Source organism: Scomber japonicus, chromosome 17, assembly GCF_027409825.1.
Source record: "Scomber japonicus isolate fScoJap1 chromosome 17, fScoJap1.pri, whole genome shotgun sequence".
NCBI lineage: Eukaryota > Metazoa > Chordata > Actinopteri > Scombriformes > Scombridae > Scomber > Scomber japonicus.
The window spans coordinates 25,932,990-25,959,442 of record NC_070594.1 but is presented as its reverse complement, the minus strand read 5'-3'; the positions used below and the strand labels follow the sequence as shown (position 1 = coordinate 25,959,442).

At 39.2% G+C, this 26,453-nt stretch overlaps 1 protein-coding gene across 1 annotated transcript in view; it reads right to left on the bottom strand.

The window, feature by feature from the left end:
* nt5dc1 (5'-nucleotidase domain containing 1) overlaps positions 1 to 26,453 on the bottom strand; it is a 69,965-nt gene that overhangs the window by 30,253 nt on the left and 13,259 nt on the right. The window contains exon 7 of the mRNA XM_053336457.1: positions 3,121 to 3,295. Within this exon, the coding sequence (XP_053192432.1) occupies positions 3,121 to 3,295 (175 nt within the window). The remainder of the gene's footprint in view (positions 1 to 3,120; positions 3,296 to 26,453) is intronic.

Sequence of the window (26,453 nt, the reverse complement as noted above, 5' to 3'; positions counted from 1 at the left end):
AAAAAATAACCAATGCTGAGCCCTCACACTCTGAACATGACCTGTTCCAACTTCTAACCTCTGGTGGGAGCTACGGAGCTCTGTAGAGCAAAACAAGCAGGCGCAGGAACTGCTTTTGTCCTCACGCCGTCACGCTTATCAACAGTTAACTAGTCATGTGATGTCAGAAAACAATGTCTGTGAAATAACCCAGAGACTAACGACAATAGCTGCAGCACTTTATAACACTTAAACCCACTCTGTTGGGGAGAAGAAAATAACTTCATACTTTGTAACAAGTCTGTTTCACTTCAAAAGTCCTGCGTCATGACACTTTTACCATGTGGATAATCAGTACATCAGTCTATCCACTCAGTGCTGTTTTCAGAGCGCTGACTCAGCCCTTCATTATCAAATTATTGAGAGAATGTCCAAATCGCTATATCTCCATTCCACGTTTTCACTGTTACTTTACACCCTGGCAGATGGGTCCCCCCCCCCCCCCCCCCCCACACACACACACACCACCCACACCACCCACATTTTCAATGCCTGGGATGCCTTTGATGAGCACAGGTGTACGTGGTTGAAGTATTCTGAATGGTTGGAATATCTCCTAACATGTATATTAATTCTTGAAACATTTTTATTAGCTCTTATCTCTCCAGCCAAATCTGGTTCTTGTCTGACTGATGTAATAACTGTGAGCGGGGCTATTTGAGCTGCATCCTAGAGACAGATGTAAACAGTAATGTGTCTCAGCTGTCCACCTGAGACGCTTGTTAATGGCAGCTGTAAACAGGCTCTAAGAAAGAAAGGACTGGCAAACAATTATACTGCAGAGAAACTGGAGTCAAATGCCAGGTATGCATAACCTTACTTAGCCAATAAAGAGGATTCGCTGATTCTGAGTTATATTTTTAGATGATAACTGCAGACATCTTGACTTGTGATCCATCACATACAGTTGCAGAAGCTCCTTTGGGCTCTCATCACTTCATTTAGGTCACAAAAAGAAGCCTAAAACATGAGCGGACAAACAAATCAGTACATTAGAGTAATAAATACTGATGTCCGCTTGTGCCAAATAACACCAGTCAGCAGTTTACACACACACACACACACACACACACACACACACACACACACACACACACACACACAAACAGCCGTCTCCTTGGACAGGTTGTTGGGTGTGGGCCAGTAGCTTCCTGTCGGACAGCTCTAGCCTTGTTGTGCTACATCTGACAGCTGACTGTCACACTGAGACAGCTGGAGGTTGGTGACGCAGGAGAGGGACTTTTTCACAACGCAGTGTTTTCTCGGCAGTGAAGTGCTGACAAGACACACTCAACAAAAGCTTAGGGGAGTGTGTTGCCTCGGTTACATATCAGGTACTTCCCCGATGAAGAAGTGACCCACCTCTGGCTGTTGGGGGGGAAAAACAGGAAGGACTCATTCTGAGAACGGCACGCACAAAGTACCTCTAGTACTTTGTGTGCTGGTACCTAATTTCCTCTTGCAGCTATCGTGACATAAATCTGCATCCCTGGCCTTGTAAAAGTAGTGATTTTAAAACATGCTCGCATACGTCTGGGGGTCTCCTTGGGAGGTGACACATGCTACAGTGCTGGAGGTCAAGGAGGGGGGGGGGTGTAGTAAAACAGCAGGGGAGCAAATGGTAGGAAATGGTGAGGCCCTCGTGAGACAACCAGCTTTATCGCAACCTCCTTTTTTTTACCACCGCTCAGCAGCTGGGGGACAATCAGGTCTGAGCGGTGAAGGATTGCAAAAAGCAGAACACCGAACCAGGCGAGGGAACAGTGTGAGATGACAACATCTCGCAAAAGAACAACAAGGGCTTCTTGTTGTAAAGGCCCGGCGGTGTCAGGGACGCTGTGTTGTTGCGAGGCCCTCTCGCTGCTCCATCGAGTGCATAATGAGGCTTAGGCTGCAAAAATAACCCTGAACCACACAGTGTGCACTACAAACAGAGCAGTGATGCACAAAGCCAGAGCTAAACTACACAGGAACCTCTTTCACTCCACACATACTGTACAGTCATACAATTAAGTGTTTAATGTAGGATGTAAGATATTGTTACTTCTGAGCATCATTATACATTTCAAAACAAGATTGGACTGATTGTTGGTTGTTGCATTTCATTTTTACACTTGTGTTAATAGTTTTTGGGGTTTTTTGGTCATAAAGGAATAAGCTAAAAACTCAACATTAATACATTATCACCCTACAGATGTTATAGTCGAATCAATTAACCAATCAAGCTTTATTTATATACTGTAGCACCTTTCATACAGGTTAGTGTAGTTCGAAGTGCTTTACAATTAGAGAAGACAGAACAAGTGACAACATAAAGAAAAGGAATAAACAAAGAAAAAATTGAAAGACAAAAATTGAGAAATGATAAAAATGATAAAAATGTTTAATTTTTTGTTTTGTTTATAAAATACATTTAATAAAAGTAAATAAATAAGATAATTAAATAAGTAAAATAAGAGAGAACACGAGAAAGGGTTTATTAAAGGTTAGAGTAAAAGCTAAGTTAAAATAGATTAAAAAGACAAGAAATGAACATGTTAATCAGAAGTCTTGTTTGGAGCTGTAATGATTAGTTGATTTATCGAGTAGATGCCAATTATTATATATAACTAATCACAACCTGTTTTGGTAATCAATTAATTGTTGAGTCTTTTTTTTTTTAAATTTTGATTCCAGCAAATATTTACTGGTTTCTTTAGTCGTCTATGAAAGTAAACTCAATATCTTTGTGGCAGGACAAAACATTTCGGACATCACCTTAAGCTTTGAGAAACTGAGTGGTTTTTTATGGACCGCTGAGGGCTGCTGGGATACATGTGTGTGTGTGTGTGTAGCACATGTGTGTGATCATGACTGTAACTCGAAGCAGACCGGACTAAAAGAATGACTGATAGCATGTGGGAGCTGTGAGGAATGTTCTGAGCTGAGAGAAAACCAAAAAAAAAAAGACTGAAAAAACTGCCAGGTTATAAATCTTGTGAGGGCTGTTATGGTAAGTGCACTGCAGACCAGAACCTGGTCTGGTTAAAAGGAATGGGAGGGGGGTGGTTATGTCTGTGGTCCTGGTGTGGGCAGCCTTACCCCAGGATGTGTTCACAGATGAGCCTGCTGTAGTCGCTGTGGGAGCTGGTGATGAGGAGGAGCACCTTCCCTGCGTTCTTCATGCTGCGCAGCCAGGACTTGACAGATTCGGAGCAGGGCTGCAGGTAGCGGCCCGGGTCCCTCTTCACACTGGGGAAGTAGGTCCCTGTATCATCTGAACAGAGACAAAAAACACAGTTAGAGGAGTGTGTGTTGTGTTGATTAGTGACACAATACAGGTTGGACGATGGCCTTCACTGCCATTAGCTCTCAATTGAACAACTACTGTGTGGGACATTTTAGAACCATCATCAAAACACCAAACATCTTTAAGAAGGATGTTATTGCTTCCTCTAGTAGAGTTACACAGACAGGATCCATACCAAGGAGTATTGACGATACTCAACTCATGGAGGGCTGAATGAAAGTCAAAAAGATGTGGCTAATTGCTTTATAATCAAATTTCCAGATCTAGAAAAAGCAAAGAAAAGAAGAAAAGAACTACAGCAGGCATTTATAGCTACAGAATTTCAGAACACAATCAATTCTGACATGCACATTTGCCCTGTTCATCAACGTGAAAATGTTTTGACAGTGCTGACCTTTGAGGGAGCAGACAGCCAGAGTCTACAGGACAGGCTATCATAGCTTATTAGCTGTGTTGTACCATCCATCTTTATATAACCTGCTCTGCTAGAGTATGAGCTGCTCCACAAACCAGGCGTAGTTTGCAGACAGCTATGAGACAGGAATAGTGTCCAATGTCTCCTCTGTCTGCTATTATAATACATCCATGTGTGTGACACTTCACCTGTCAGTGATGATGTAAAATTATTAAATATGGAGTAATGAATGACTGAACAATGGAATGATATCAGTCTCTTGAATAAACTCTGGTAGCATATAGGCTAGCTGGATAATTATCCATCTATCCATCTTGAAAACCCTGCTATGAGGCTAGGTCAGCGCACTTCCTGCACAATTTATAAGTTACCTGCCAGTTATCAACCTTGCTAACAGCTACCTCAGAGAGCTTTTGTGACTAACTGGTGCTAGAATGTTCCTGGCTGGCTAATGAGTAATCGGTTAGCTTTAGCGCTACAGTAATTGGACAACTAGCCCTTTGAGGACCACCTACTTCACAAAGACTCACCAGGCCTTTAAATTAGACTGAGTCAATAAAGTTTGGTATATTAACAAAGATTATGAGGGCATTTTTTGTTATATATATGTATGTGATGAATAATTTTAGAAAATCTCCAACACTGAGAAAAATATGCTTTTTCTCAGTCATATAATAACAGTCAGTCATCAATCAGGACATCAATTTGAGAGAAAGATGACCTGCTATTAGTTGAGTTGCCATTGTGTATGAAATGCGCTACATAAATAAAGCTGCCTTGCCTTGCCTATTATCCAAAGACACCAAATAAACCAGCACATTGCATTAGCTTCTTAACAGAACCCCATCAAACTTCTTCACAGAATAATAAACTACGTTTTTAGGAGACAGAAATCAAAGGACAAATGCTTCCATTGCTCTCTATGGCAAACTAAACATTTACAGAATGTGCAGAGGCTTTAAACAATTGCTTTCCCACGAGCTGCTGAGTTTATATGATGAGTGGAAGGATTCTGCTAACAAATCACGAGCTAGGAACCAGTGCAGAGTTATGGTTTTATCTTGATCTAGGGAGTTAAAGGGGACCTTGGGGGTCACGTTCCCCACTTCCGAGGCTCCGTCGCTGGTCTTTCCTCATTTTTTCACAATACTGTGCAGAGCTAAATATGGCAGCGCTCTGATCTCTCTTACACAATCCAAGTCCGTCCACAGAATATAACTGTTGAGTCAACTGTTGACCTAATGTTCTCAGCACAGCCTCATGAATATAAAAATCCATGAATAAAACATGACATGTAAGGAATACAGGCACTTGATGCTGATTGGCAACATATAATGATACTTTCTAGTGTCAAGTGTGAAGATTCCATCTTGATAATGAGGTGCGGTTGTGTTTGCAATCACTGGAGACTATTTTTCTACTCCTGGTGAGTTTGCATATAAAAGCTCTACCTCCTCCTTTGCTATGCAATTAATTGGCATGATCCAGAGATATGAAGAATGCTGAAAAATTTAAATTAAACCCTGAGACATGTCCAACCTTGTCAAAGCGATCTGCACATGCTATTTGATCTCAAGCTGAAGAAGGTAACCAATATGTGAGAAGTGGTGCTGCTTCTTTCACAAGCAGGAGAGAGCTTAAGAAAATAGGGCAGGGTGTGGATGAGTGGCGGGTATTCACAAGCTTCAATGTTTACTTTGGCAGAGAACGCCAGCCTCTCAGGAGCATCGCTTGGTCCTCAGAGCGACACACACAGAGTCAGAGTGTATTTACACTGTGGCCCAAAGAGTCCTAATTCTGTTATTTTGTCTGACACACAACAAAGATCTTATGTTTTCTTATCAGTGTGACCGGCAAAAAAGCTCCATGGAGTCACATTTTTAACATTCCAATCCAATCCAATGAATATGTGGTTAAATAAAACAACAGAGTTCATAGACACTGCAGTAATTACCCATATTACAAAAGTTCTAAACCAAAATTTGGACGGAGTTTCTATTCTTAGTGGACTTCTAGATATCAAGTTTCTTGAAGGTGGCTCAAGAGGGAAGAGTTCATTGGGCTCATTTAGTGGCAAAAGTTGAACAATTTCCCCTCCTTGGGAGCAGTCAATGTCATGGCAGTCTGACTCAGTTTTGATATATATTTTGACCTTATTTTATGAGGAGTTCAGCTAAATCTTTTGAAATGATCCGCTTGGGGACTGTGAACATAATACCCAATTTCATGGTAATCCTGCCAAGTAGTTAAAAAGATATCTTGCTGTCAGCAAGCTAAACAACATTGCTGCCATTGTTAGATAGTACAGACTGTCAGAAGAAGCAGTGTCAATCAGTCTACTAGTTTTTTTCTTAGATTGGGAGGTCTTCTTGTTCTTCCCATGTTATTGATGTGTCATGAACACAAGAGAGTAGGAAAAGTGGCTCCATACACATTTCTCTTTTATTCTATCATTATTATTATTATTATTATTATTATTATTATTATTATTATTATTATTATTATATCATTATTGTATTTTATTAGTATAAATGAAAAAATGAATATGGATCCAGAATGTGCAAACACTACAAATGTTGGTGTCCATTACTATCCGCTAAATGAAGGGTTTGTTATCTATTTAAGCAAAAATGTTGTTTCAGTCAGAATGTGACTTTTAGTGGAGACACCTGAGGTCAACCAACCCCCTACCTCCCTCCCCATCTACTAGGCCTGCTTCTGATTTTGAAATTTTCTCAACAGGCAGGATCCTGCAAGCTCAAAAACTAGAACTAGGGTGCCCACTCCAACAAAGTTATTTGACCCACACCTTGGATCAGCATGTTGTAACCCACATACACATTAGGAAACCCTATCTTCTTGTCAAATTTGAAATGAGAATTTATGTGGACAATGTTAAACCTTTTCAAATATCAATTGATGTTAAAGCATGACACCTTATGACACCTCTGCTTTCACCTTTCTTTGAAGGGTTAACACAGGCAGAGACAGACAAAGATGACTATGTTTTTTCCCTCCTGTATAGATACATAGTTCTCACATCCTCTAATATCTGAAATTACAGGCACAGACTGATCTATTTTGAACACAGCACAATCTGAGTCTTTCTAGTTACAAATATTCACTTCTTATGTAGGAGCCTTAAACAGTGGGCGATGCTTTGAAGCCGGTCAATCCTGCAGTGAGTGTGTGATAAGTTTGGACATGCTGCCCTCCTGTGGTGTAACATGGGACTGGCTAGACGACGACTAAAGTTCTTTTAGGTTCTAAGAAATCAGTAGAGCATTCTCACCAGAAGATGACGACAAACACAAACAAGCAAAGGTTAAGATCCCAATCAGAATCCCAGAATTCACACCTTTGAAAACGTCCCAGATGGATGATTTTATAAACATCTGGTCTTGATTTTCAAGAACTTTCTTCAGAAGTTTCAACTTGGTGCACAGACCATTTCACTCTCAGTTAAAACAAAAAAGAGGAGGTCGCACTGATCAAAGTCTAGCCATCAGCTTGTAGGACTGTTCCTCCTCTGGGACCATGCAGTAGAAAGCCTGTCCTGCCTCATTAACCACAGCCAGGGAGGTCAGCTGAGGGAGGTTAAGAGGGAAAGCAGCTCTCCTGTCAGCAAAATCCCATGTCGCAGTAATGTGTGCAAGAGTATAAACAACAACTGAACTCACCCCCATCCCTTGATTACTTTTGATCAAATATTATACTGCAGAGATGGGAGCAGAACCTGTGTTGGTCCATTGTGGGACCTGAAAGTAACAAACCTGGTCTATACAATGGACTACTTTGGGTATTGCAATAAAATAAGATATGGATTTGGTTAAAAGTCATCAAAACATCCAACCAAACACATCTACAGAGGAATAAAGGTTATACCTTAAAAGGTATTCTTCATGGCTAAGAATCCATTTGTCCTTTGTTTAGTACTTAAATAAAAAACTGTAGTTTTCACATTCTAATTTGTGCGTGTTTAAGTTCTTAATTGAAATATTAATTCAGTTCTTAATTGAAATAAAGGTATGTTTTTACTTATTGAGGGGGCATTTTGCTTTTGTTTTGGATAGTTGACAGTACAAAATGACTAGAAACAAGAGAAGACAAAAGACTTGGTCCTGCTTAATAAAGAGATGCTGCACTTACACAGTGTACTGTGTGTTCTAGACCACCACACTAATAAGATACCCCAAAGTGAGATGAAGTGAAACCTGCTTGTTGGTTCTGTTCGAGAAGGCAGACAATATGGGTAAAACATAACCAACAGTCACTGCAATACAAGTCATGCATTTGCAAATGCTCTCTAAAAGCATGTAAAGTGGTAAGAAAGATGACATGACTATAGGTGTGGAAGGCCCTGGTAGGCCCATCGAAAGTATAATATTATTGAAAAAAGAAGAGAGCATGGTTAAATATTATTAAATGGCTCAGTTTACTTCAAATGAAGTGCTTGTTGGTTGTCGATCTGCATGACAAACTCTCTCCTTCCACGCCTTTATGTCAGAATAGGAGAGGTTTCTTTTGACAACTACTGTAATTTTCCAAACTGAATACACCAATCACACCCACTTTTTACTGTAATTGGCTGGTGGTGCAGAGGTGAGAAACTTATCTTACATCTTATATTTAATCTTCACGAAACTACCACTGTCACTTTTGTGTATACAATAGGGAGCAGCACTATGAATACCTTAGTGGAGAGACACGTTATCCCTATTTGTACAAAAGTAGGTAATGCTGCAGGCTTTTTGCCTCGTCTTCAATTGAGCACATTTGTGTTGAAATGACACTTTGTACGAACTACTCTGTTTCAAGCCAGGGGTAGATGCATTATGACAAACCCTGTTTTTAACCGTTCCTGTAGTGTTTGCAGAGCCGAAACCAGTTACGGCAGGGTCTTCAAACGACACTTCATGTGACTTATTGTTATTTTGAAGTATGCTGGACCTTAAAGAGAGAAACAGTTATAATAATATGTGAATATGGACATTACTATTCTGGAAAAATGTTCATTGGAACTGTAGTGTTGTCATTGCTATAGTACATCACTGTTGCTTTTTGCTGAAAAAACAGAATGCTTATGGCAGGTATAACCCAGAAAAAGGTGTTTCATTACAAAGGTGCAAGTAACTTCTGATTTTCTGGACTCAATGGCAGCTATAAACAGCAAACAGTACACCTTGACCAGTTCATGCTTGTAGCATCTATGATCTATTCCTTTCCTTATGACTGTGTGAATATTTCCAAGTGAAACTGGCCTTTTACAGTTTAGTTTAGTTTGTGTGACTACAGCCCTGACAAGGTCTCAGTGTAACCTCTCAAAGACAACTTCCCTGTTTGAATATATGTTATTCTGTAATTTGTGACCCTTTTAGTCTTCTGTTTGACTTTAGGCTGACAGCACAAAGGCTACGCTTATTTTGTGCTGCATTTTTGGACAGAGCAACATGTGATCAATCCACAAGTCCCACAGAGAGGAACATATTCAAAACGCTACTCACGCTGTCAACAGTGCCCACTTACTACAGTGGATGTGTGGATGTGTGGGTGTGTGGTGGAGGGAGATGTGCCTTTGTGTGCTCTGGCTGTGAATATAGGACTCTAGTGCCCTGAGGACCCGCAGGCCTGTGGCTGGGCACCGCGCTGCTCAGGCCGGGAGCCTGGCCGTAGATGGCTGGAGATCTGCCCGGCGTCAGAGAGAGAGAGAGGGGGAGAGAAAGAGAGTGAGATGGTGAGAACCCGTGAGTGGCAGCAGCTCAATCTCACACATCAAAGCAGCCTGACAGGATACACAAATCAACAGTTGCGGTGCAAGTTAGTGCCGAGCACAGGAGCGTTTCACAAACAGCCACACCAAAAGTGATGAGGGGGAGAATAATCTAAATGCATGTGCGTTTTCTTTATCAGTTGATCAGCAATGAAGATAGAGCCTGTCAACAAAAATTGAAAACGCATTTACGCATTTCCTTATTATAGTTAATGAGCAAAATGCCAAATGCTCTGTATATATAAAGAACATGAAAAGGATGTTTAAAAGGTTTGTTATAATCAATAAATGAATAAATAAATAAATAACAAACAGCCAGTATTTTCTCATAGAAAGGCCTCCAGACAAGCCGTGTTTTCCGGCACCTGTTGGAGCCACATGGAAAATACCAGTCGGGTCATTTCGTCTGTGGACTTTCCATTTTTAGCAGACTGGCCCGCAAATTACTGCTTCATGTCATTTATGGTGTTTTTTTCTGTCTTTGTTTTATCCACAACCTGTAAAATACAACACTTGCTCATAAGCTTTTACTTTTATTGACAAGCTCGCTACAGTTTGAAAAGCAACTTTTGACAGGATCATGTGGGAAATCACACTATGGAAGTACTAACTGCTATTGTGGTTATGCCAAACATCCAACTGATGGTCCGATAGACAGATCGTTAATCATTCAGGCAACTAGTCAGGCATTGTGACCTCAAACTAAACATCAAACAACAGCGGAAATTTGGCCTGGTTTTAAAATGAAAAAAATCGAGTTTGATCTGTTCATTTTCTGCCCGGTTTTAGAGCTGTTCCACTGTGATGGGTGTCTCATCTTGATTGAGATGGTACCATAAATACATGCAGAACTCACTTCCAGACTGAGACTCTCTAATTAAATTCAAAGAAATACTACTGAAGCAGAGAGAAGAGGCAACACAGAGAACAATGGTAGTTGAGAAAAAAGGGATGGTGGTTTTTGGACACCCGGAGCAGATCACTGTGGGGGACAGTGACGCCAGTTGCACAGTCACTCTCCCCTCAGAGCAAACGTGAAGACAGTGCAATCTGTCATTATACCAAACCATAGTTATATTTAGCCAGAGCTATCTTAAGAAAACTCAGACCTTAAAGCTATCATACTTAAAAGGTCTGATCTCAAGAGGACCATAAATTGAATTTCCAAACAGGGTAAAATAATGCACGTCACATTCTACATTTCTTTCTGCACCTTTGTAGCTGCAGACGTAAAATGCCTGATCCTGATCAACCCTGACTTGCAGAAGTTAAATTGCCCTATTTTGTTTGAATTCTGCTGAGTCAGAGCAGAGCAATGAAGATAGCACAAAAGCAAAACGTGTAAAAACCAAGAGCAAGTCCGGCCAGGTTAGTTTTAAACGGTTGGGGTTTATGGCGCACGTAGTGATGAACGATCCACCCATCTCAAGGTGCAATCTCCATAAATGGTAGCTTACCATCAGCATGCTGAGAGAAGACAGTACATGTTGGATTCAAAGGTTAGGGTTCAACGGTATTTACATTTCACAACAGGCCTGTTTATATGGAACACACTAGCAGTTAATGCATAAGCGTATAATTATTTTGTTGTTAAACTCATCTCCACCTTAAAGCCCCTGGAAAGGCAAATCAATGATTGGCTCTAAATTATGTAATTTGGGATCTAATGTGCATATAATGAACACCTAAAAAGTGTGAGGGCATCGTCTTTGACATAGCTATGTAATTCTTTAGAAAGGCTCTCTTCCTTTTCTCATTACTGGATTGCAGTGAGGTGTGGCTAAGCAAGGACATAAATTATGCAATAAATATCTGCCCAGTCTTATTTAGGAGAAAGATGATTGAAGTGGCTATCCGGCCAAGCAGATTTCACAACACTTATTATCGCCTCACCCATGGGAAAACAATGCAGTGCACTTTTCTTTGTTTCAAGCTAGATTGAGAATTCAAATGAGCCACCTAAATCTGTATTAATCACAGAGTAGATAAGTAGCTTGAAAGTGTAGCATAGCAAAGCTAATCTTAGTGTTTAATGTAAGTAAATGGAAGACGCTAAAACAGTTGGCTTCTTAGTCTGGGGGGGGGTATAGTTAGCTGATTAGTCAAGATAACCAGCAAAGTACTAGCATAGTTGATAATAAGCTAAAAAGTTCCCCTTACTAAGCTAATGCTAACCGTTTCATTTAAGTGAATTGAAGATGCTAAAATAGCTTCTTAGTCTGGGAGGTATAGTTCAATAAAGACATATGTGTGGTCTACCGTAGTGTTTTAGTTAGCCAATTAGTCAAGATAACTAGCAGATTAATGAAGTAATTGATAATAAACTAAAAAGTTTGGCATCGATAATCTAATGCTAAACGTTTCATTTAAGTGAATTGAAGATGCTAAAATAGCTTCTTAGTCTGGGAGGTATAGTTCAATAAAACACATGTTAATGGTCTACCCTAGTGTGCTAGTTAGCCAATTAGTCAAAATACTAACATAATTGGTAATAAGCTAAAACATTTGGCATAGAAAATCTAATGAAGGAATTATGAGTGCCATACTTTACATATGGTTAAATGAACATAACACAGATGTGGGTGGTCTAACCTAGTTTGTTAGAAGATTATTCAAGCTTTCTAACCATGTAAGGTCCATTTCATGTATGTGGAATGGAGAATGCTAAACCATTAGCGCTAAACTGAGAGGTATTGTTAAATAAAAATGTACTTTTGGGTGGTCTAACCTAGTTTGTTAGTGATTAATCAAGCTTTTACAAAAAAGTAAGGTCCATTAGATAGATTTGGTAATTTATTTCATGGCAGCATTATATTTTAGTGATAGAATGGAAAATACAATGGCAGTTGAGCTCAGTCAAATGTTATCTGATCAAGCCCAGAATAGTTTGAGCAGCCAAATGAGCGGTTTGTGAACTAGGTTTTTGGATAGTTATGAATGCTTATTTTGACTCAGATGTTTGTGGATGCTTATTGAGTCAATCAACTTAGATATCATATACATTTTTACTGTTTAAAATCCGAATCTGATTGGAAAATCAGATTTCCAGAAGCTTCAATACCCAAATACACCAAATGATATAACCTCAATATTACATTATGTTCTTGTTCAATATTACAAGTGCAATGATTTAGAATTTATATTTAAACTGGTCTTTCTGTTGTCTCTTTCATTTATTTTTAGTTCCATCTATTTTTAGTAGCTCAAAATCTTCTTAAGCATTGGGCTTTTGTTTCTCTGTACACAACACCCCAACACGCACATCCATATCCAGTCCAGATGCATACAGTAACCACATCTCTTAGTGTGACGTAGCACTGCGCTGCAGACTAGGGTTACAGCAGGACATGAAATGAAGAGGGGGGAGAGCTCTCACATGCTGCACGTGGAGTCACTTATGGAAAGGCTCATTCTTCTGCTACCATACTTATCTGCAATAATGCATAACTTTGCAAACAATGATTTTGCTACAATTTTAGCTGCTTTGAATATTATACACTAGCAAACCAACCACATTTTAATATAGAATTTTGTAACGGGTTGACAAAACTGATTGACAAAATGTGGGAGCCCATTTCTTTTAGTACTTTCTATAGTTAGAGCCACTGTTAAATTTTGGAGGGTGGTCTGGTTTGGCAAAGCCACTGTATAGTACCAGAAAGAATTAAAACTTGAGAGCTCGGTTTTCAAATAAAGGTTTCCATAAAACACAAAAACCTTCACATCTAAACTGTGGTGCTTACAAGCTGCAATGTTCATTACAACTGACAATATTTTGGAAAGGCACTAGTACAGGAAGGAGCATGTGGCCACTGAAATCAAAATGGTTTGTGACTATGTGAGCATAAATGTGATCGGCTACTTTTACAGCAATATGCAAATAATGATTGATTAGAAGTATTGGCATCAATTTTGGGATTTTGACCCAACTGGAAAGCTATCAGACTGGTGGGAATGACTGTGCTCAGTAAAGTCAAATGCAAAACTATTAATTTTTGTACACATTTCTAGTACCAAAAAAAAGTTCTTTGACAAGGAGTCATTAAATCTAGCGATTATCGTAAAACAAAGTGATGGTCAAGATCCATTTTAACACTAGATGAAGGTTAGGGGAACACTGAAATAACTACAGATGAGGATTTGGAGACCATAAACATCCAAACAATATTTCATGGTAACCCGGCTAGTAAATGTCATAAAACATATTTGTAACTACTGTAGCTCTGAGTAAATGTGGTAGACTGACTGACAAACAAACCAACATTACAAAACACCAAAGTTTTTATTGTTCAATTGAAAGAAAAACTATTTAGATTTTTTTTTTGTCAAATAATGATTTATGTCGAGCAAAAGTGCCCACTGCTTTCAAATGCTCCAATGTGAATATTAAATGGTTCTATATGTGTTTCTTCTTTTTTTACAAAGTTAGGAAAGCAGTGTCAAGTCCAAGTCAAACTTTTCCTTACACATACAAGAATGATACCAGTCCACAGTTCCACACAGTGAGGCATACAGCTTATTAATTAAACACTAGTATGGGTAATGGGTACTTGGTATCAGCTGATATCCAAAACCCAGGTATCCGTGTCGGAATTGAAAAGTTGGAAAAGTGCATCCCTACATTTAATTCAGTTGTGTAAATTCCATTGACAATAATCATTTGAAGTCTGAAATTTGTGACAAATGCTGGCTAAAATTGACCTTTGGTGGAAAAAGCACAAGGAGAATACTGCAATTTACTGCAAAGCGAATAAGTACATAGACAGCGCAGTTAAATCCAATGCAATGCAATACAGAAATCCCGTAATATTGCCTAAAGAAGACCTGTTATTATGCGGACTTTGCTTTTTTACACTGAACTAAACAAAACCGGCATAATGCCGCCCAGTGTGTGATTTTAGATACAGTAGCATGCCGGCTTTCCGGAATCAGAGGTGCAACGTGCTACACAACAGCTTCGGCGTCCAGTGTGTATAGTCATACCATGCCGGCCAGACGTCAATCCAACAATATGAATGCGATGGTATATGACTTCATGGTGCGACAGCAATGCCCCCCCATTCCATGTTTGCCCCTTTTATACACAACAGTGAGGTGGAATAACGGTGCAATATTCCTGTATTGAACAGGTTGTGTAAAATTGGCTAATAACCTTCTTTTTACAGTCTATGCTAATAACAGTAAAGCAGGCTATTATGGGCTTATTTTGCTGGCCGCAACAAATGCCTTCTCAGAACACAAACATATTAAATAAGTTATCTTTGGTGTTACCAGCTTTGACCAGACTCCAAGTTTTACTGTACAGTTCAGTCTTAGATATGATGACGATTTTTTTTATGTTGGTGTCTGATGGGAATGAAGTCACAAGTAAAAGTTTAGTCAGTTCAGACCTATCTCTTTCTATAGCCTTCTGCATTTCTTTTACGTGCAGTTAGCATGATCTTGATACAACAGACTGAAATCTGCAGAGTAGTCTTTAAAAACGCCACACATGATCTACCCTTGTCTTCTTTGAAAGCAGTATCTTCCATCCCCCAAAGAAAACATGATCTAACCCAACCTACCAGTTCATTATGACTGTGTTTGTTTACTGGATACTGTACTGAACATGCTTGCACTGTTATTGTTATTGTTGCATGCAAAACAGAAGTTTTGCTTATCTGAGAGCAAACTCAGGCCACATCAAAGCACAGGCGTTTCTACGCCATCATTTAGCGAGTCAGACATAACAGTGTGTATCCCCACCCTGATGGGTGACGTCTGACTGTAAAAACATATGTATACATTTCATTCAAGGCAACGACAGAATGACAAAGTGACTAAATACCAAACGGCTCATTTCATATATGATAGTGGGTCAACAGTGATTCTAACAGAGAAGAACAGGCATTTAAATCTCCTTTGTGGATTTGTCGTGTTTATATCCTCAAGAGACAGGGAGCAGAGACAGGACGGGTCATGTTAAATGTTGCCTTTCCTGAGCACAGCATTGAGGACATTTGGAAGAACAACTCATCAACAGATAAATGTGAGCTGTCTCTTCAATCATCTAACAGATGGTTGACATGTTAGGCCAGCCTGACATCAAGTTGCACTACTAAGTCTCACTTGTCTAAAGGTTGTTTCACCCACATCACAAAAGATACATTTTTATCTGGTAGTGTTAACTATTCATGCAGTATAATTTGCTCAGTGGATGTGAAGCAATTTTACATGTGGAGACCATAGCACTGAAAAATTACATTTCTCTCCAGAAATAGAGTTCTTGTTACTCTGGATAATCAAATGAACACAATGTGAGCAACAACAGTCCCTATGGAAACCTTTCACAGAGAGGTCTGTGGACTGTCAGTGTAAAGGGGAGTTAACAGTTTTGCATTAAAATGTTACATTATTGCCATATTACTTTGTACACAGCCTCCATACTGTAGCTGATGTGCACCACATTAAAAATGTTGATCAGCGTGGGCTGCTCATGTTGTCTTCGATTGGTGGAGACTGTCAATAGGGGTAATATTTCGTAAGCTGAAGAACGTCTTAGCTATCATCTCTGTTCAGTAGAACATAAGTAGCTAATACATTTCTACTGCAAACCAGTGAATAGAGAAAAATGAGACAAGGCAAACCTTCTTGCTGTTCTATTTCACAAAGTAAATAGGCAAATGTGAACACTGTTACTGTGGGCAGTATAATTAAAGGAGTAATCCACCAAATTAGCATTGCAGGACAGATTTAGAAAAAGGATATAAACTGATGTGGCAGAACCAGAGATATCCTCTTTTTATTCCATGTTACTCCTCTTCCTTGTCAAAACGTGGTGCCTACATTCACTACAATGCAACTTAACTCATTTTTCTTGACTGAACACTGAACCTTTGAATTCAGGTGTGTTATACTGGTAGAGCTGCTAGCCTCCAACTAAGATAAGGAATGGACTGCAGAGTTTTGCTAACCTCACTTTTTTCTAACTCCGAACATCCTAATTTTCTTTCATTTTCAAGCTTGTAGTCCTCGTCCCCAACCGATGCTGACTCAAAAGACTCACTCGAGGTAATTTATCAGATTTAAGAAAATATTTTTTCATGTATGTAGTTGGTCTCCAACACCTGCAAACACACAAGTATAATATGTACAAATCAGTGTTGTTCCCTTTTAAAGCATGATAGCACAGTTGGTTGAGATCAGACGTCTAAGTATAAATTAAAGCATACTACTCAAGTACCTAGAGGGGACTTCCATCTCTATGACAAGTATAATTCCAGCTCATTAGCGCGTCTCTATACATACGTGTTCCTCTTAAAGAGCTCTGCTTATTTCAAAGCCAGCGGTGCAGAAACACTGTAAACAAAGACGTCAAATTAACTCAAGTTGCCCCCTTTCCAGACTAATTTAGGCTGAAGGCTTGCGGCGTGGATGACTTCATAGGCTGACTTAAATCTTTATGAAGCTATAAAAACTTGGATACAGTTGCTATGTCAACATAAAAGTGACACGTGTGCATGCTCACTTCCTCACAGGGTCATTTCAGACCACAAAGTGTTTAATGTATAGAAAGAAAGAAAAAATTGGCATCATCGTGGATGAGCTTCAAAGTCAAGCAATTTAAAAAATACTAGCATTGACTCCAATCATAGACTGTAAGGCTGACATAAAGATGATTATAAAAAGCAGGTTGCCTGTGAGCCGGCAATTTGGGGAACACTTTGCAAAATTGCAAAGAGATTTTTGACAATTTACAGGGAGGGAATCAGACAACAAAACCCATCTTTATGGTGAAAAGAGCCTCCACCTCCAGAAGACAGCCAGGCTATCAGACGAAGGAAGTTCAGAACAATTACTCAGTGTGGAGCTAAACAAATTCAGCAGTCAATTTAGTGGTGGACCCTGAGGTAAATGAGTGGTCTGAGACGTGGTGGATTTGATGAGAACATTTTGGTATTTTTGCAGCTTAATACCATGTTTGAAATGAAAGTGCTGACCTTAAAGCTGTCTTATTTTGGATTTGCTGGATTACCATAAAAACCAGAGCACATGTCACTTCACCAAAGCTGGCCCTTTTTTTAAACATCACCTCTCTTCAGTGGCTCCACCTATTTTTGGTGATATCCGGTGTTTTTAAACCAACAGTTCCGCGTAAGGCTATTGCTAATTAAATGCTCTTATACTTTTATATATTCAGCATAAATTACCACAAATCCAGCAGTTTAAAAATATCATGTAGAAAAGTTCAGTTCCTTTTACTACTCTCCATCTCTTTATCTTGGGGTCATTCTTACTACTTTTAATGTCACCATTATTGAGACTTTTTCCCTCAAACGTTCATCACATCAAATGTATGTTGTCCACATCACAAAGCCAGTGGCCCAGAAATTTTGGTTTGATTTTTTTCTCTCAAAAGTCTCAGAGAAGGTTGCTTTCGGGTCCTCCCAGTAATTATGGTGAGGGGTGAGTTATATGGCTGAGGTCATCTAACCAACGGTCATTACAGTTCTGTCTGCAGCCCCCTGTATGACACGTGAAGCTGAGTATGGGATTGCCCAGCTACTCGCCAAATGACATAGCCGTAACTTTCTAATGGTAGATGGTTGAATAACCTTCACGTCGCCCTGAGAAAGTTTCTGCAACTGTCAATTTGTTTTCTAAGGTTTTCTAAGGCTCTTCATGTGCAGGAGAGAAGAGTAGTGACTGTGGGTAAAAAATGGCAGCTGGTTAGTTAGTGGTGGCAACCCATCAAGTCGGGACAGACTGGACAAAGTAGAATATGCAGTCTTTTTTTAAATCTCATGTGCTGCTGCAGAAATACGTAGTTCTGCTTATAATACTGCGTTAACTTTTTCCTGAAGGGGGGGGGGGTGGACAGGACTGAATGAGATGGGTATCTGACTATTTTCAGACCCATTCTTAGCATTTGGATATGATAAATATGTCAAATAACTGGCAAATCTTGACCCATGATTGTTGATGCTACTTTCAATGCCTTATTATGCTCCTTCCTTCCTTCCTTAGTTTTTCACCCTGGTGGGAGTTTATATTCTACTATTTAAAAAGAGATACTGGTGGGTGTTTTACATACTAACTACAGTATTGGTACATTGAGTAGAGTCAATTTTTTTTTTTTGAATAAACATATTAATCATGGCAAATCCATTGAAGTGAAATGGTTTTGCTTTGAATTTTCCTTTTTATGGCCACGCCTTGTCTTCAACTCTTTGCTTAGTTTACTTCCTGTGCATCCATTCGTTTGATCTTTGCTCCATTGCCATTGCTATCCTCAAAACTGCAGCACACAGACAAGTGTGACAAGTACATTGAAATACAATACACTGTAAATTACTCCACTCAGCGCTGGTGTCAACAGCACAAAATTAAAGGCCATAAAGCTGTCCGGCAGTGACTTTCGGTAGGACGGAGCCCCCATTTTGGGGAAAAAGCTTTCAGGCTGTGTTTACATGTCTCAGTACAGATGAAAGGCTTCGGTGCTCGAGCTTTGAATCATTCTTCTACAGCCTCATGGCGTTCTTTCTCATGTACCCACGTAAACAACACATGCTTTGATGGTTTCTCTTTTTTCCTGTAACAGTTTAACTGACTGCAGCCAAGAGCTACAGAGGAAATATGGAACTATTTGAAATATTTCACAACATCTCTGATACAATAGATGGAAATCTGATGTTTAACTTCTGTATGCATATGCTGCCAATTCTATGATGCAGGACCCTAAATATAAAAGGGAAACACCAGTCAGCTTATTTTGTACAAAGCATATTTACTTTGGAAATACATATTAAGTCTTTTTTAAGCCACTCGAATGGTTATAATAGCTTTTACAACATCCTAATTCATGGCCATTTATACTATCTATTCATCAACTGTGGTTAGAATCAAACCAGAGATATTTATACTGCTTCATGAGATAAATGCTATTCGTGACCTGCTCTTTGCTCATTCCCATTGAGGGATGCTGGGTTTCTTTCGGATTGGAGGGGGGAAAAAAATCCGTGGGCTTCTGAACTTCCTTACGCATTCTTCCCACTGTGCTAAGAATGGTTCTCAGAGATCCTTCCCAGCCCGACACCTAAAATAAAATCAAAACCGACAAAAACAACAACAGACCTGAGCTAGGAGAGCAGCCCAGTGAGGGAAATTCACACAGATTCCAGTATATTTAGGACACAGGCCACCAGGGCTGATAAGCACTGGGTTCAGAATACCATAAATAAAGAACATATTCGTGTGCCAGGACCTGAGTTCATTGGTAGTCCACCAATTAAAAATAAACATCCAGCAGGTAAAGAGTCTGTATGAGTTAGAGACTATTCATGGCTATGAGTGGTGTATTAAAGCATTACCTTCTGCCTCAATGAATGTCAAGTCAGTTTTATCAAAGCCCAAAATGACAAGTTTGGAGGTCTTTAAAATCTGTATCACCCTCTATCCTTTGGACCTAAATTTGGAATCACTCCACACAAAACGCCCAAATTCACTCTGCCATCAAAAGATTCCTGTGGGTTTTTATACACAGGGTATTTTTTGGTATTTTTTTCTATTTAATGATATGGTATTGTGTTCTGACATCTTGACACCTCGTCTTAACTTGTATCTATCAGCTGTGTAGTGCTCACAGCCTAATAGAGTATTTAGTTATAAGCTTAATTAAAAGACCATATAAACTTGAGGTTAAATAATGTGCTTCACATTAAACCTCTACCAGGCCACCGGAGAAAGCTGTGTCGATTGAAATCGAAGCCTAAATAAATAATTTAAGTAACACGTACACAATTACAGTGAGTAAAGTGCTGTAGAGACAGCTGGACTGACTAAAACTGAAGTATATCCATGTCATCAGATGGATATGATACACGTGAAAACTGTGTCTGGTTATGACAAAAATCATTAAAAGATGTCAATGAAAGCCAACTCCTCTATGTATTTTCAATCATCACTACAAAAAACCAAGTGGAAATACAGGAAAGGTTCTTACATTCACACTTTTACATAGTCAGCAGATTTGGCCACTGAATCATGATAATCAAGAGGCATGTGACATAAACGTCATTGAAGCTTCCACTTAAGAGATGAAATATGTGGGAAGCAATAAGGAGATTGTGATGTTCCTTAGATTAACACATATGAGAAGGAAAGTCATATTTCAATTATGTTTCACATGACTGTCGCTCTTTTAATTATATCTTCTCTTCTTCTGCAACTGCTTGATTTACAAACACAGGAGTTATCTCCACTAACTGTTGATCTTGATGAACCAACTCCTGATATTCCGATAACAGCATTGGATGGAAACACACATTCATACTCTTGGCAATTTCCATGGCAATTTCACAATGTGTGCTACATTTGGATGGAGGAATTCAAAAACAACACAACACTGTCAAATATGAGTGATGGGTCAGTGTGGCTCCGCCCGTCAACCAGAGATCAGATCCCATCACATTTTCCACCTCTGTATCACTTAAAGCTTCTATACTGTTTCAAACTCTTACATCTTTGCCTATGTTGGGTCAGCATGTGCTGCCAGCATCTCTCTTTCTTTTTTTGTCTTTGTCCACCATAATTATTTTGAGTTCCGCATAATTTGGTAAACACCAGCGCTCCTTTCGAAAAAAACATAAACATAATGGAGTTGGACCTGTTAAAGACATTGGGTTTGGCTTCCAACACCTTTCTCACCACTAACACCTCCACAGTCCTCTGCGCTACACAGAAACACTGGAGGTCCAGGGGAAGGAATGTGCAAAGAAATCACAACTATGAACTTCTGTTGCGACGGACACAGGTCAGTATGAAACTCAGAGCAATGGCTGAAGCCCTGTAGCAAATTCTCCCATTGAGTTTTCATGGGCTATGAAATCTTATACACTGGATGAGTTCCCAGGAGAGTAGAAACCACAGACGCAGATGGTAAAGGCCTTATGTTGACCGTTAACTGAGGGTGTAATGGACACACTGTAACGCTTTACTTGTTTTCTGATCCTGGAGCCAGCCAACAGGATACAGCGGTCAGGAACCCTTCAGTTTGCAAGCATGTCATTTTTCATCGTAAAACAGCAAGAATATCAAATCATAAATAAATATGCCAATGATCTTGGAATACACATGCAATGTAGTATTTTATGGAGGCCCTAATCTGACAAAATATAGAATAAGGTTTGCTATTTAACTTTTTTAACTCTTTTGGTCTTGGCATAAACTTTTAATTATTTGCAATTTTCTCCAAGCAACATTTCCTTTTCAACACCACATTTCCAAACTTCTTCAGGCTCATGAGATGACCATGTCCACGTGTCCAGGGTAACAATTAATAGGGAAGTGTGTGACCAGTAGGGCTGGGTATCGGTACTCGATACCTTTAAGGCATTAACCGAAATAAATCAATACCAAGTAGTATTGAAATCTCTCCCTTCAAACAATACCTGCAAACCTAGTGACCAGGTAGCCTTAAGAGTAAGTACATCATTGAATTCTGCTCAAAATCTTTCCAAGCCTTTAAAAAGAAAGGAACAAAGGTGTGGGCGTACGACTATAGGAGCAGTTTTACACACAGTACGTACTGTTGAAAAATTATCCTGCAATCTATGTGATTATGCACAAAACGCCAAAAACTATTTAATGTAGAATTAAACAATCTCTTCAGCTAGCTAAATAATATGACCAAGTGGTAACATGCAAGTGGAAAATAGAAAGGGCCCAAGAGTGGATCCCAGGGGAACTCCATATTTTAGCAGTACCAAAGCTTAATTATAATTACCAATTTCAACACAAAATGACCGTTCTGAAAGATAAGAACCGAACCAATCTAAGAACCAAATCTGAAATGCTGAGCTAATTTTTATGATGTTCAATTAAAATACTATGAATAACAGTGTCAAAAGCCGCAGACAAATCCAACACAAGTAATAAAGTGTGTTGACCATAGTAAATGGTAAATGGACTGTACTTATATAGCGCTTTTATTGTCTTAACGACCACTCAAATTGCTTTACATTACATCTCATTCACCCATTCACACACATTCATACACCGAGGCAGGGTACCAACCTGCACATCAGGAGGAAGTTAACCATTCATTCTCATTCACACACTGTTGGGAGCAATTTAGGGTTAAGTGTGCCCAAGGAGGACTGGAGGAGCTGAGAATCGAACAGCCAATCTTTAAATTGGAGGACGACCGCTCTATCTCCTGAGCCACAGCCGCTCAGTCAGCTCCTGAGAGAAGATTAGTTAAAACCCAAAGGAGTGCTGTTTATGGGATATGACCTGAACAAACACCTGACTTCAATTTCTCAGAGTGACCATTAACATGCATGAAGGAAATGATTTGGTCTGCTACTATTTTTCGTAAGACCTTTGCAAGAGTGGCACTTTTGAGGTTGGATGGAAAGAGTATTTGAGTTTAATGTGCATTTTATAAAAGAGAAGTTGTAGTACTGCCATTTTTAGACAACCGGGAACAAGGCCAAATAAAAGGTCCTGACAAGGGTTTCTTTAAGAAAGTGGGTAGGAATTGTATCAAGCAGGTGGAGTTCCTTATTTTGGCACTGGTCTCAGTTACAAGTTTAGTTGAAGTTAAGGTATAGTTGGTGTAAGGAGGAGAGTGTTCGGTGACAGTCTGGGCTAAGAACGAAATATTGTTCCTGATGATTTTGATTTTGTCAGAAAAAACACCCCAATGCTGTTCACCTTTGTCTATTACAACAGGGGTGGACTTGAGGTGCAACTTATAAAGCTGGAGAGGATGAGGTCATAATAAAAGTGTAGGTCATGTTAATCTATATGCTGCATTTTATACTGCTGTATCATAATTCTTTAAACTCTTGTAACAGTAAGCTAGATAATTTTAGCCATCAGGCAAACATTAACAAAGTTAGCTAGCAATACAATAATGATAGCGGGAAGTTCACAGACATCGTGCTTCAACTGAAATAACATTACCTTCATCCTGCATGTCTCTTTTCTCGACATGTCAAATACACTTAGTAGCTAAGTTATAAGAGTTTCTCCTTAAATAAAATGACCTTGTGAAATATAGATAGAAAGGATAAATAGTTTTAATATTTTTATCAACTGATCAAACTACATTTTGATTATAAATTTAAGTTTAATTTACTGATGGAATTACTTATTTTTTAGTCTAGTCTGATCATGTTTTAGTACCTTTTATTTCAATTTTGGGGATCCACAGTGTACCCTCAGTGAAATGAAAACATATGTGCAGCACAGCATGTATCACAGACAAGGTGTGTACATGTTTAAGAGCGTTTAGTATCTTCTTCATCTGCTGAGATACACAGATTTCAGTACCAGCCCTGTAAACACTGCTGATTATGAGCTAGTGTAGGAAGTATGGTAAAAGTGAAAGTACTGGTTATTACAGCACTTACACAGCTTTGATTAAGATAATTGGCTTTAAACTAACCCATTACTGTCTCCTAAAATAAATCCTAAAATGAGAGCAAAATCTGATTTGGTAACTAAAACATTTAGCGTCTCTGGCTTTAATTCCTCTTTCCCAGGAAAACACCCTTTCCATCATTTCATAATGACTTGAGCAACATTTTGTCGAGATGGAAATAAACAGTTCTGAAGGATGCAGTGAAGGCTTATGTTGCTATTGTGAATTACAGTTAGCCTCAGGTTGGTCAAGCTTCCAACCATGATTTTTGTCTTCGGGTCCCTGTAATTGTAGCCAACACTCAGCCAGGAGGTCCAGCTTCAGACCTTCCATTCATAAAGCTGTAAGTGCCTCTTAGTGGGATATTCGGTTTATTAAAACGTTAAATCTGAGCCACCGTCACTTCCCAGCTGAAACGCTCTATGTTTAGCTCTTGCTTTCCACTCTTCCCTGCTGGCTTCGGCACATCAACCTGCAATTATTTTCTCCTTTCCCTCGGGCACCATGGCATCCTCAGATCTCTGGGACCAAATTGAGACAGTCGAGCCCAAAACAAAGAAAAATACTTGATAAGACATTAGTAAACATGTAAATTGTTTGCCTAAATTTAAATATTACAATATAAATATTGTATTTTTTAAATTAAGTTTTATGGAATTTTAATGTTTTATGACACCAAACAATTTGAACAAACAGGAAAATAAAAGAGGGGGAACAGGGGGTATGTTTGCCTGCCAGAAACAAACCAATGACATTGTAATAACATAGTCCCTAAATCTTGAGGCTTAAAAGATATAAATCTTTCAGGAGTTTTTTTTGTATATGTTCGCATGTAACAAAACCTTATTTATGGATTCCTGCTTTTACGGACAGATTGTGGATTATATAACAACCATGTGTTGTTTTCACCATGTGAGTGCCTGCTGGTCAGACAAGAATAAAATAACCACACATATTCACAACAAAGTAAAAATATAGTGTCTCAATTGCAATTTGTCCACCAGAAAACTAACTTACATGGCCTGTTCAGCACATATCTTGGTCAAATTGTGTAATGGCCACTTAAAATCTTATCCCTCCACTGGCTCCCAGTTGCTGCCCACATCAAATTGGAAACCCTGGTACTCACTTACAAAACAGCAACCTCAACAACTCCTGCATACCTGAACTCCATCATTTAGGTGCACACTCCCTCCCACTACACTCTGCCAAGGAAAGATATCTAGTACCATAACCATAACAGAGCCCTACGTCACTAACTAGACTACTGCAGTTCCCCAGTGGTGGAACGAGTTACCAAACTCTGTTCAATCCGCAGAGTTCCTCTTAAAAGACTAAAGACTCAGCTTTTTCGGGATCACCTCTGCACTTAATGGAATGAAAAAAAACAACCGTCTATGCAATCTATGTATTGCCTCTATAGACTGCCAGTTGGCACTTACTGTACATCCTATCAGACTCAAACTTTGCTTCATGGCACTAACTTTGGTTCTTCCCTCCTGACTAGATCCCTCTTTGTATTGTATCAACTCTCAAATGTAGGTCGCTTTGGATAAAAGGCATTGCTTATCACCAACTATCCAGTTCCTCTGAGCTCTACCAAAAGTTTTATTGTCATCAACCTCATTTCCAGCAGCAGCAGGCAGCTATTTTCAGTCAAATAGGGCTAATAATCCCACTGTACACTACCTGTCCATTAAGCAGCTAAAGAAACATATATTTTTCTCTGGAGCTGGTGGCAACCAAAGCAGAGCTAAAAGGAAAATGAGTATTGGACGTTTATTTACCAGGTAGACATAAGCATGATTTCAAATGAATGTTAATGTTCCTCTGCATGTACTGAATGTACAGGAGTATACCGACATAAAACAGCTTAAAATGTGATTGCAGCTTTTTCTGCTGCCTACAAATGGCTAACAATTATTTTGTTGTTCATTAACACGCACTTAAATGACTGAAAAGAGTTTTATTAAAAAATCTGTTTATATTCCCTAACAGTAATTTTTCATTGTGATATGACACAGAAATTTACTTTTCATATTAGCACAAGTTCATACGAATTTCAACCACCACCTTCCAGTCCTTGTCAGACAAGAACACATAACCAGTATTAAAGATTGAAAAAATTTAAATCCAGTAACATTCAGACAAACACAGACACTATAGGACTGTAAAAATACACTCAATACTGTGTGGAGCAGACAAAAGATCATTTTTGTTCTCTCCAAAGATGACCATGGTACAAAACACACTTCAGCATAACTATTGAGACATACAAATGTGCCTCTTGCATACACTTTGTCTAAAGATAATATGGAAAACAGAAGCTCTGCATGTTGGGGAACAACCCCCGTCATCAGTGGCTTAATGAAAGCCACTAAAGAAGCATTAAGTCACGTCTGGAGTCAAGCAGATGTAAGATGTTTTGGGGGCAAAACAATGGTTACTGCAGACCCTCCCCAGATATACCACCCACCCTGCCATCAGGTGTCTGAAAACAGACTGAAGACGACTCCATATCACACTGTCTATA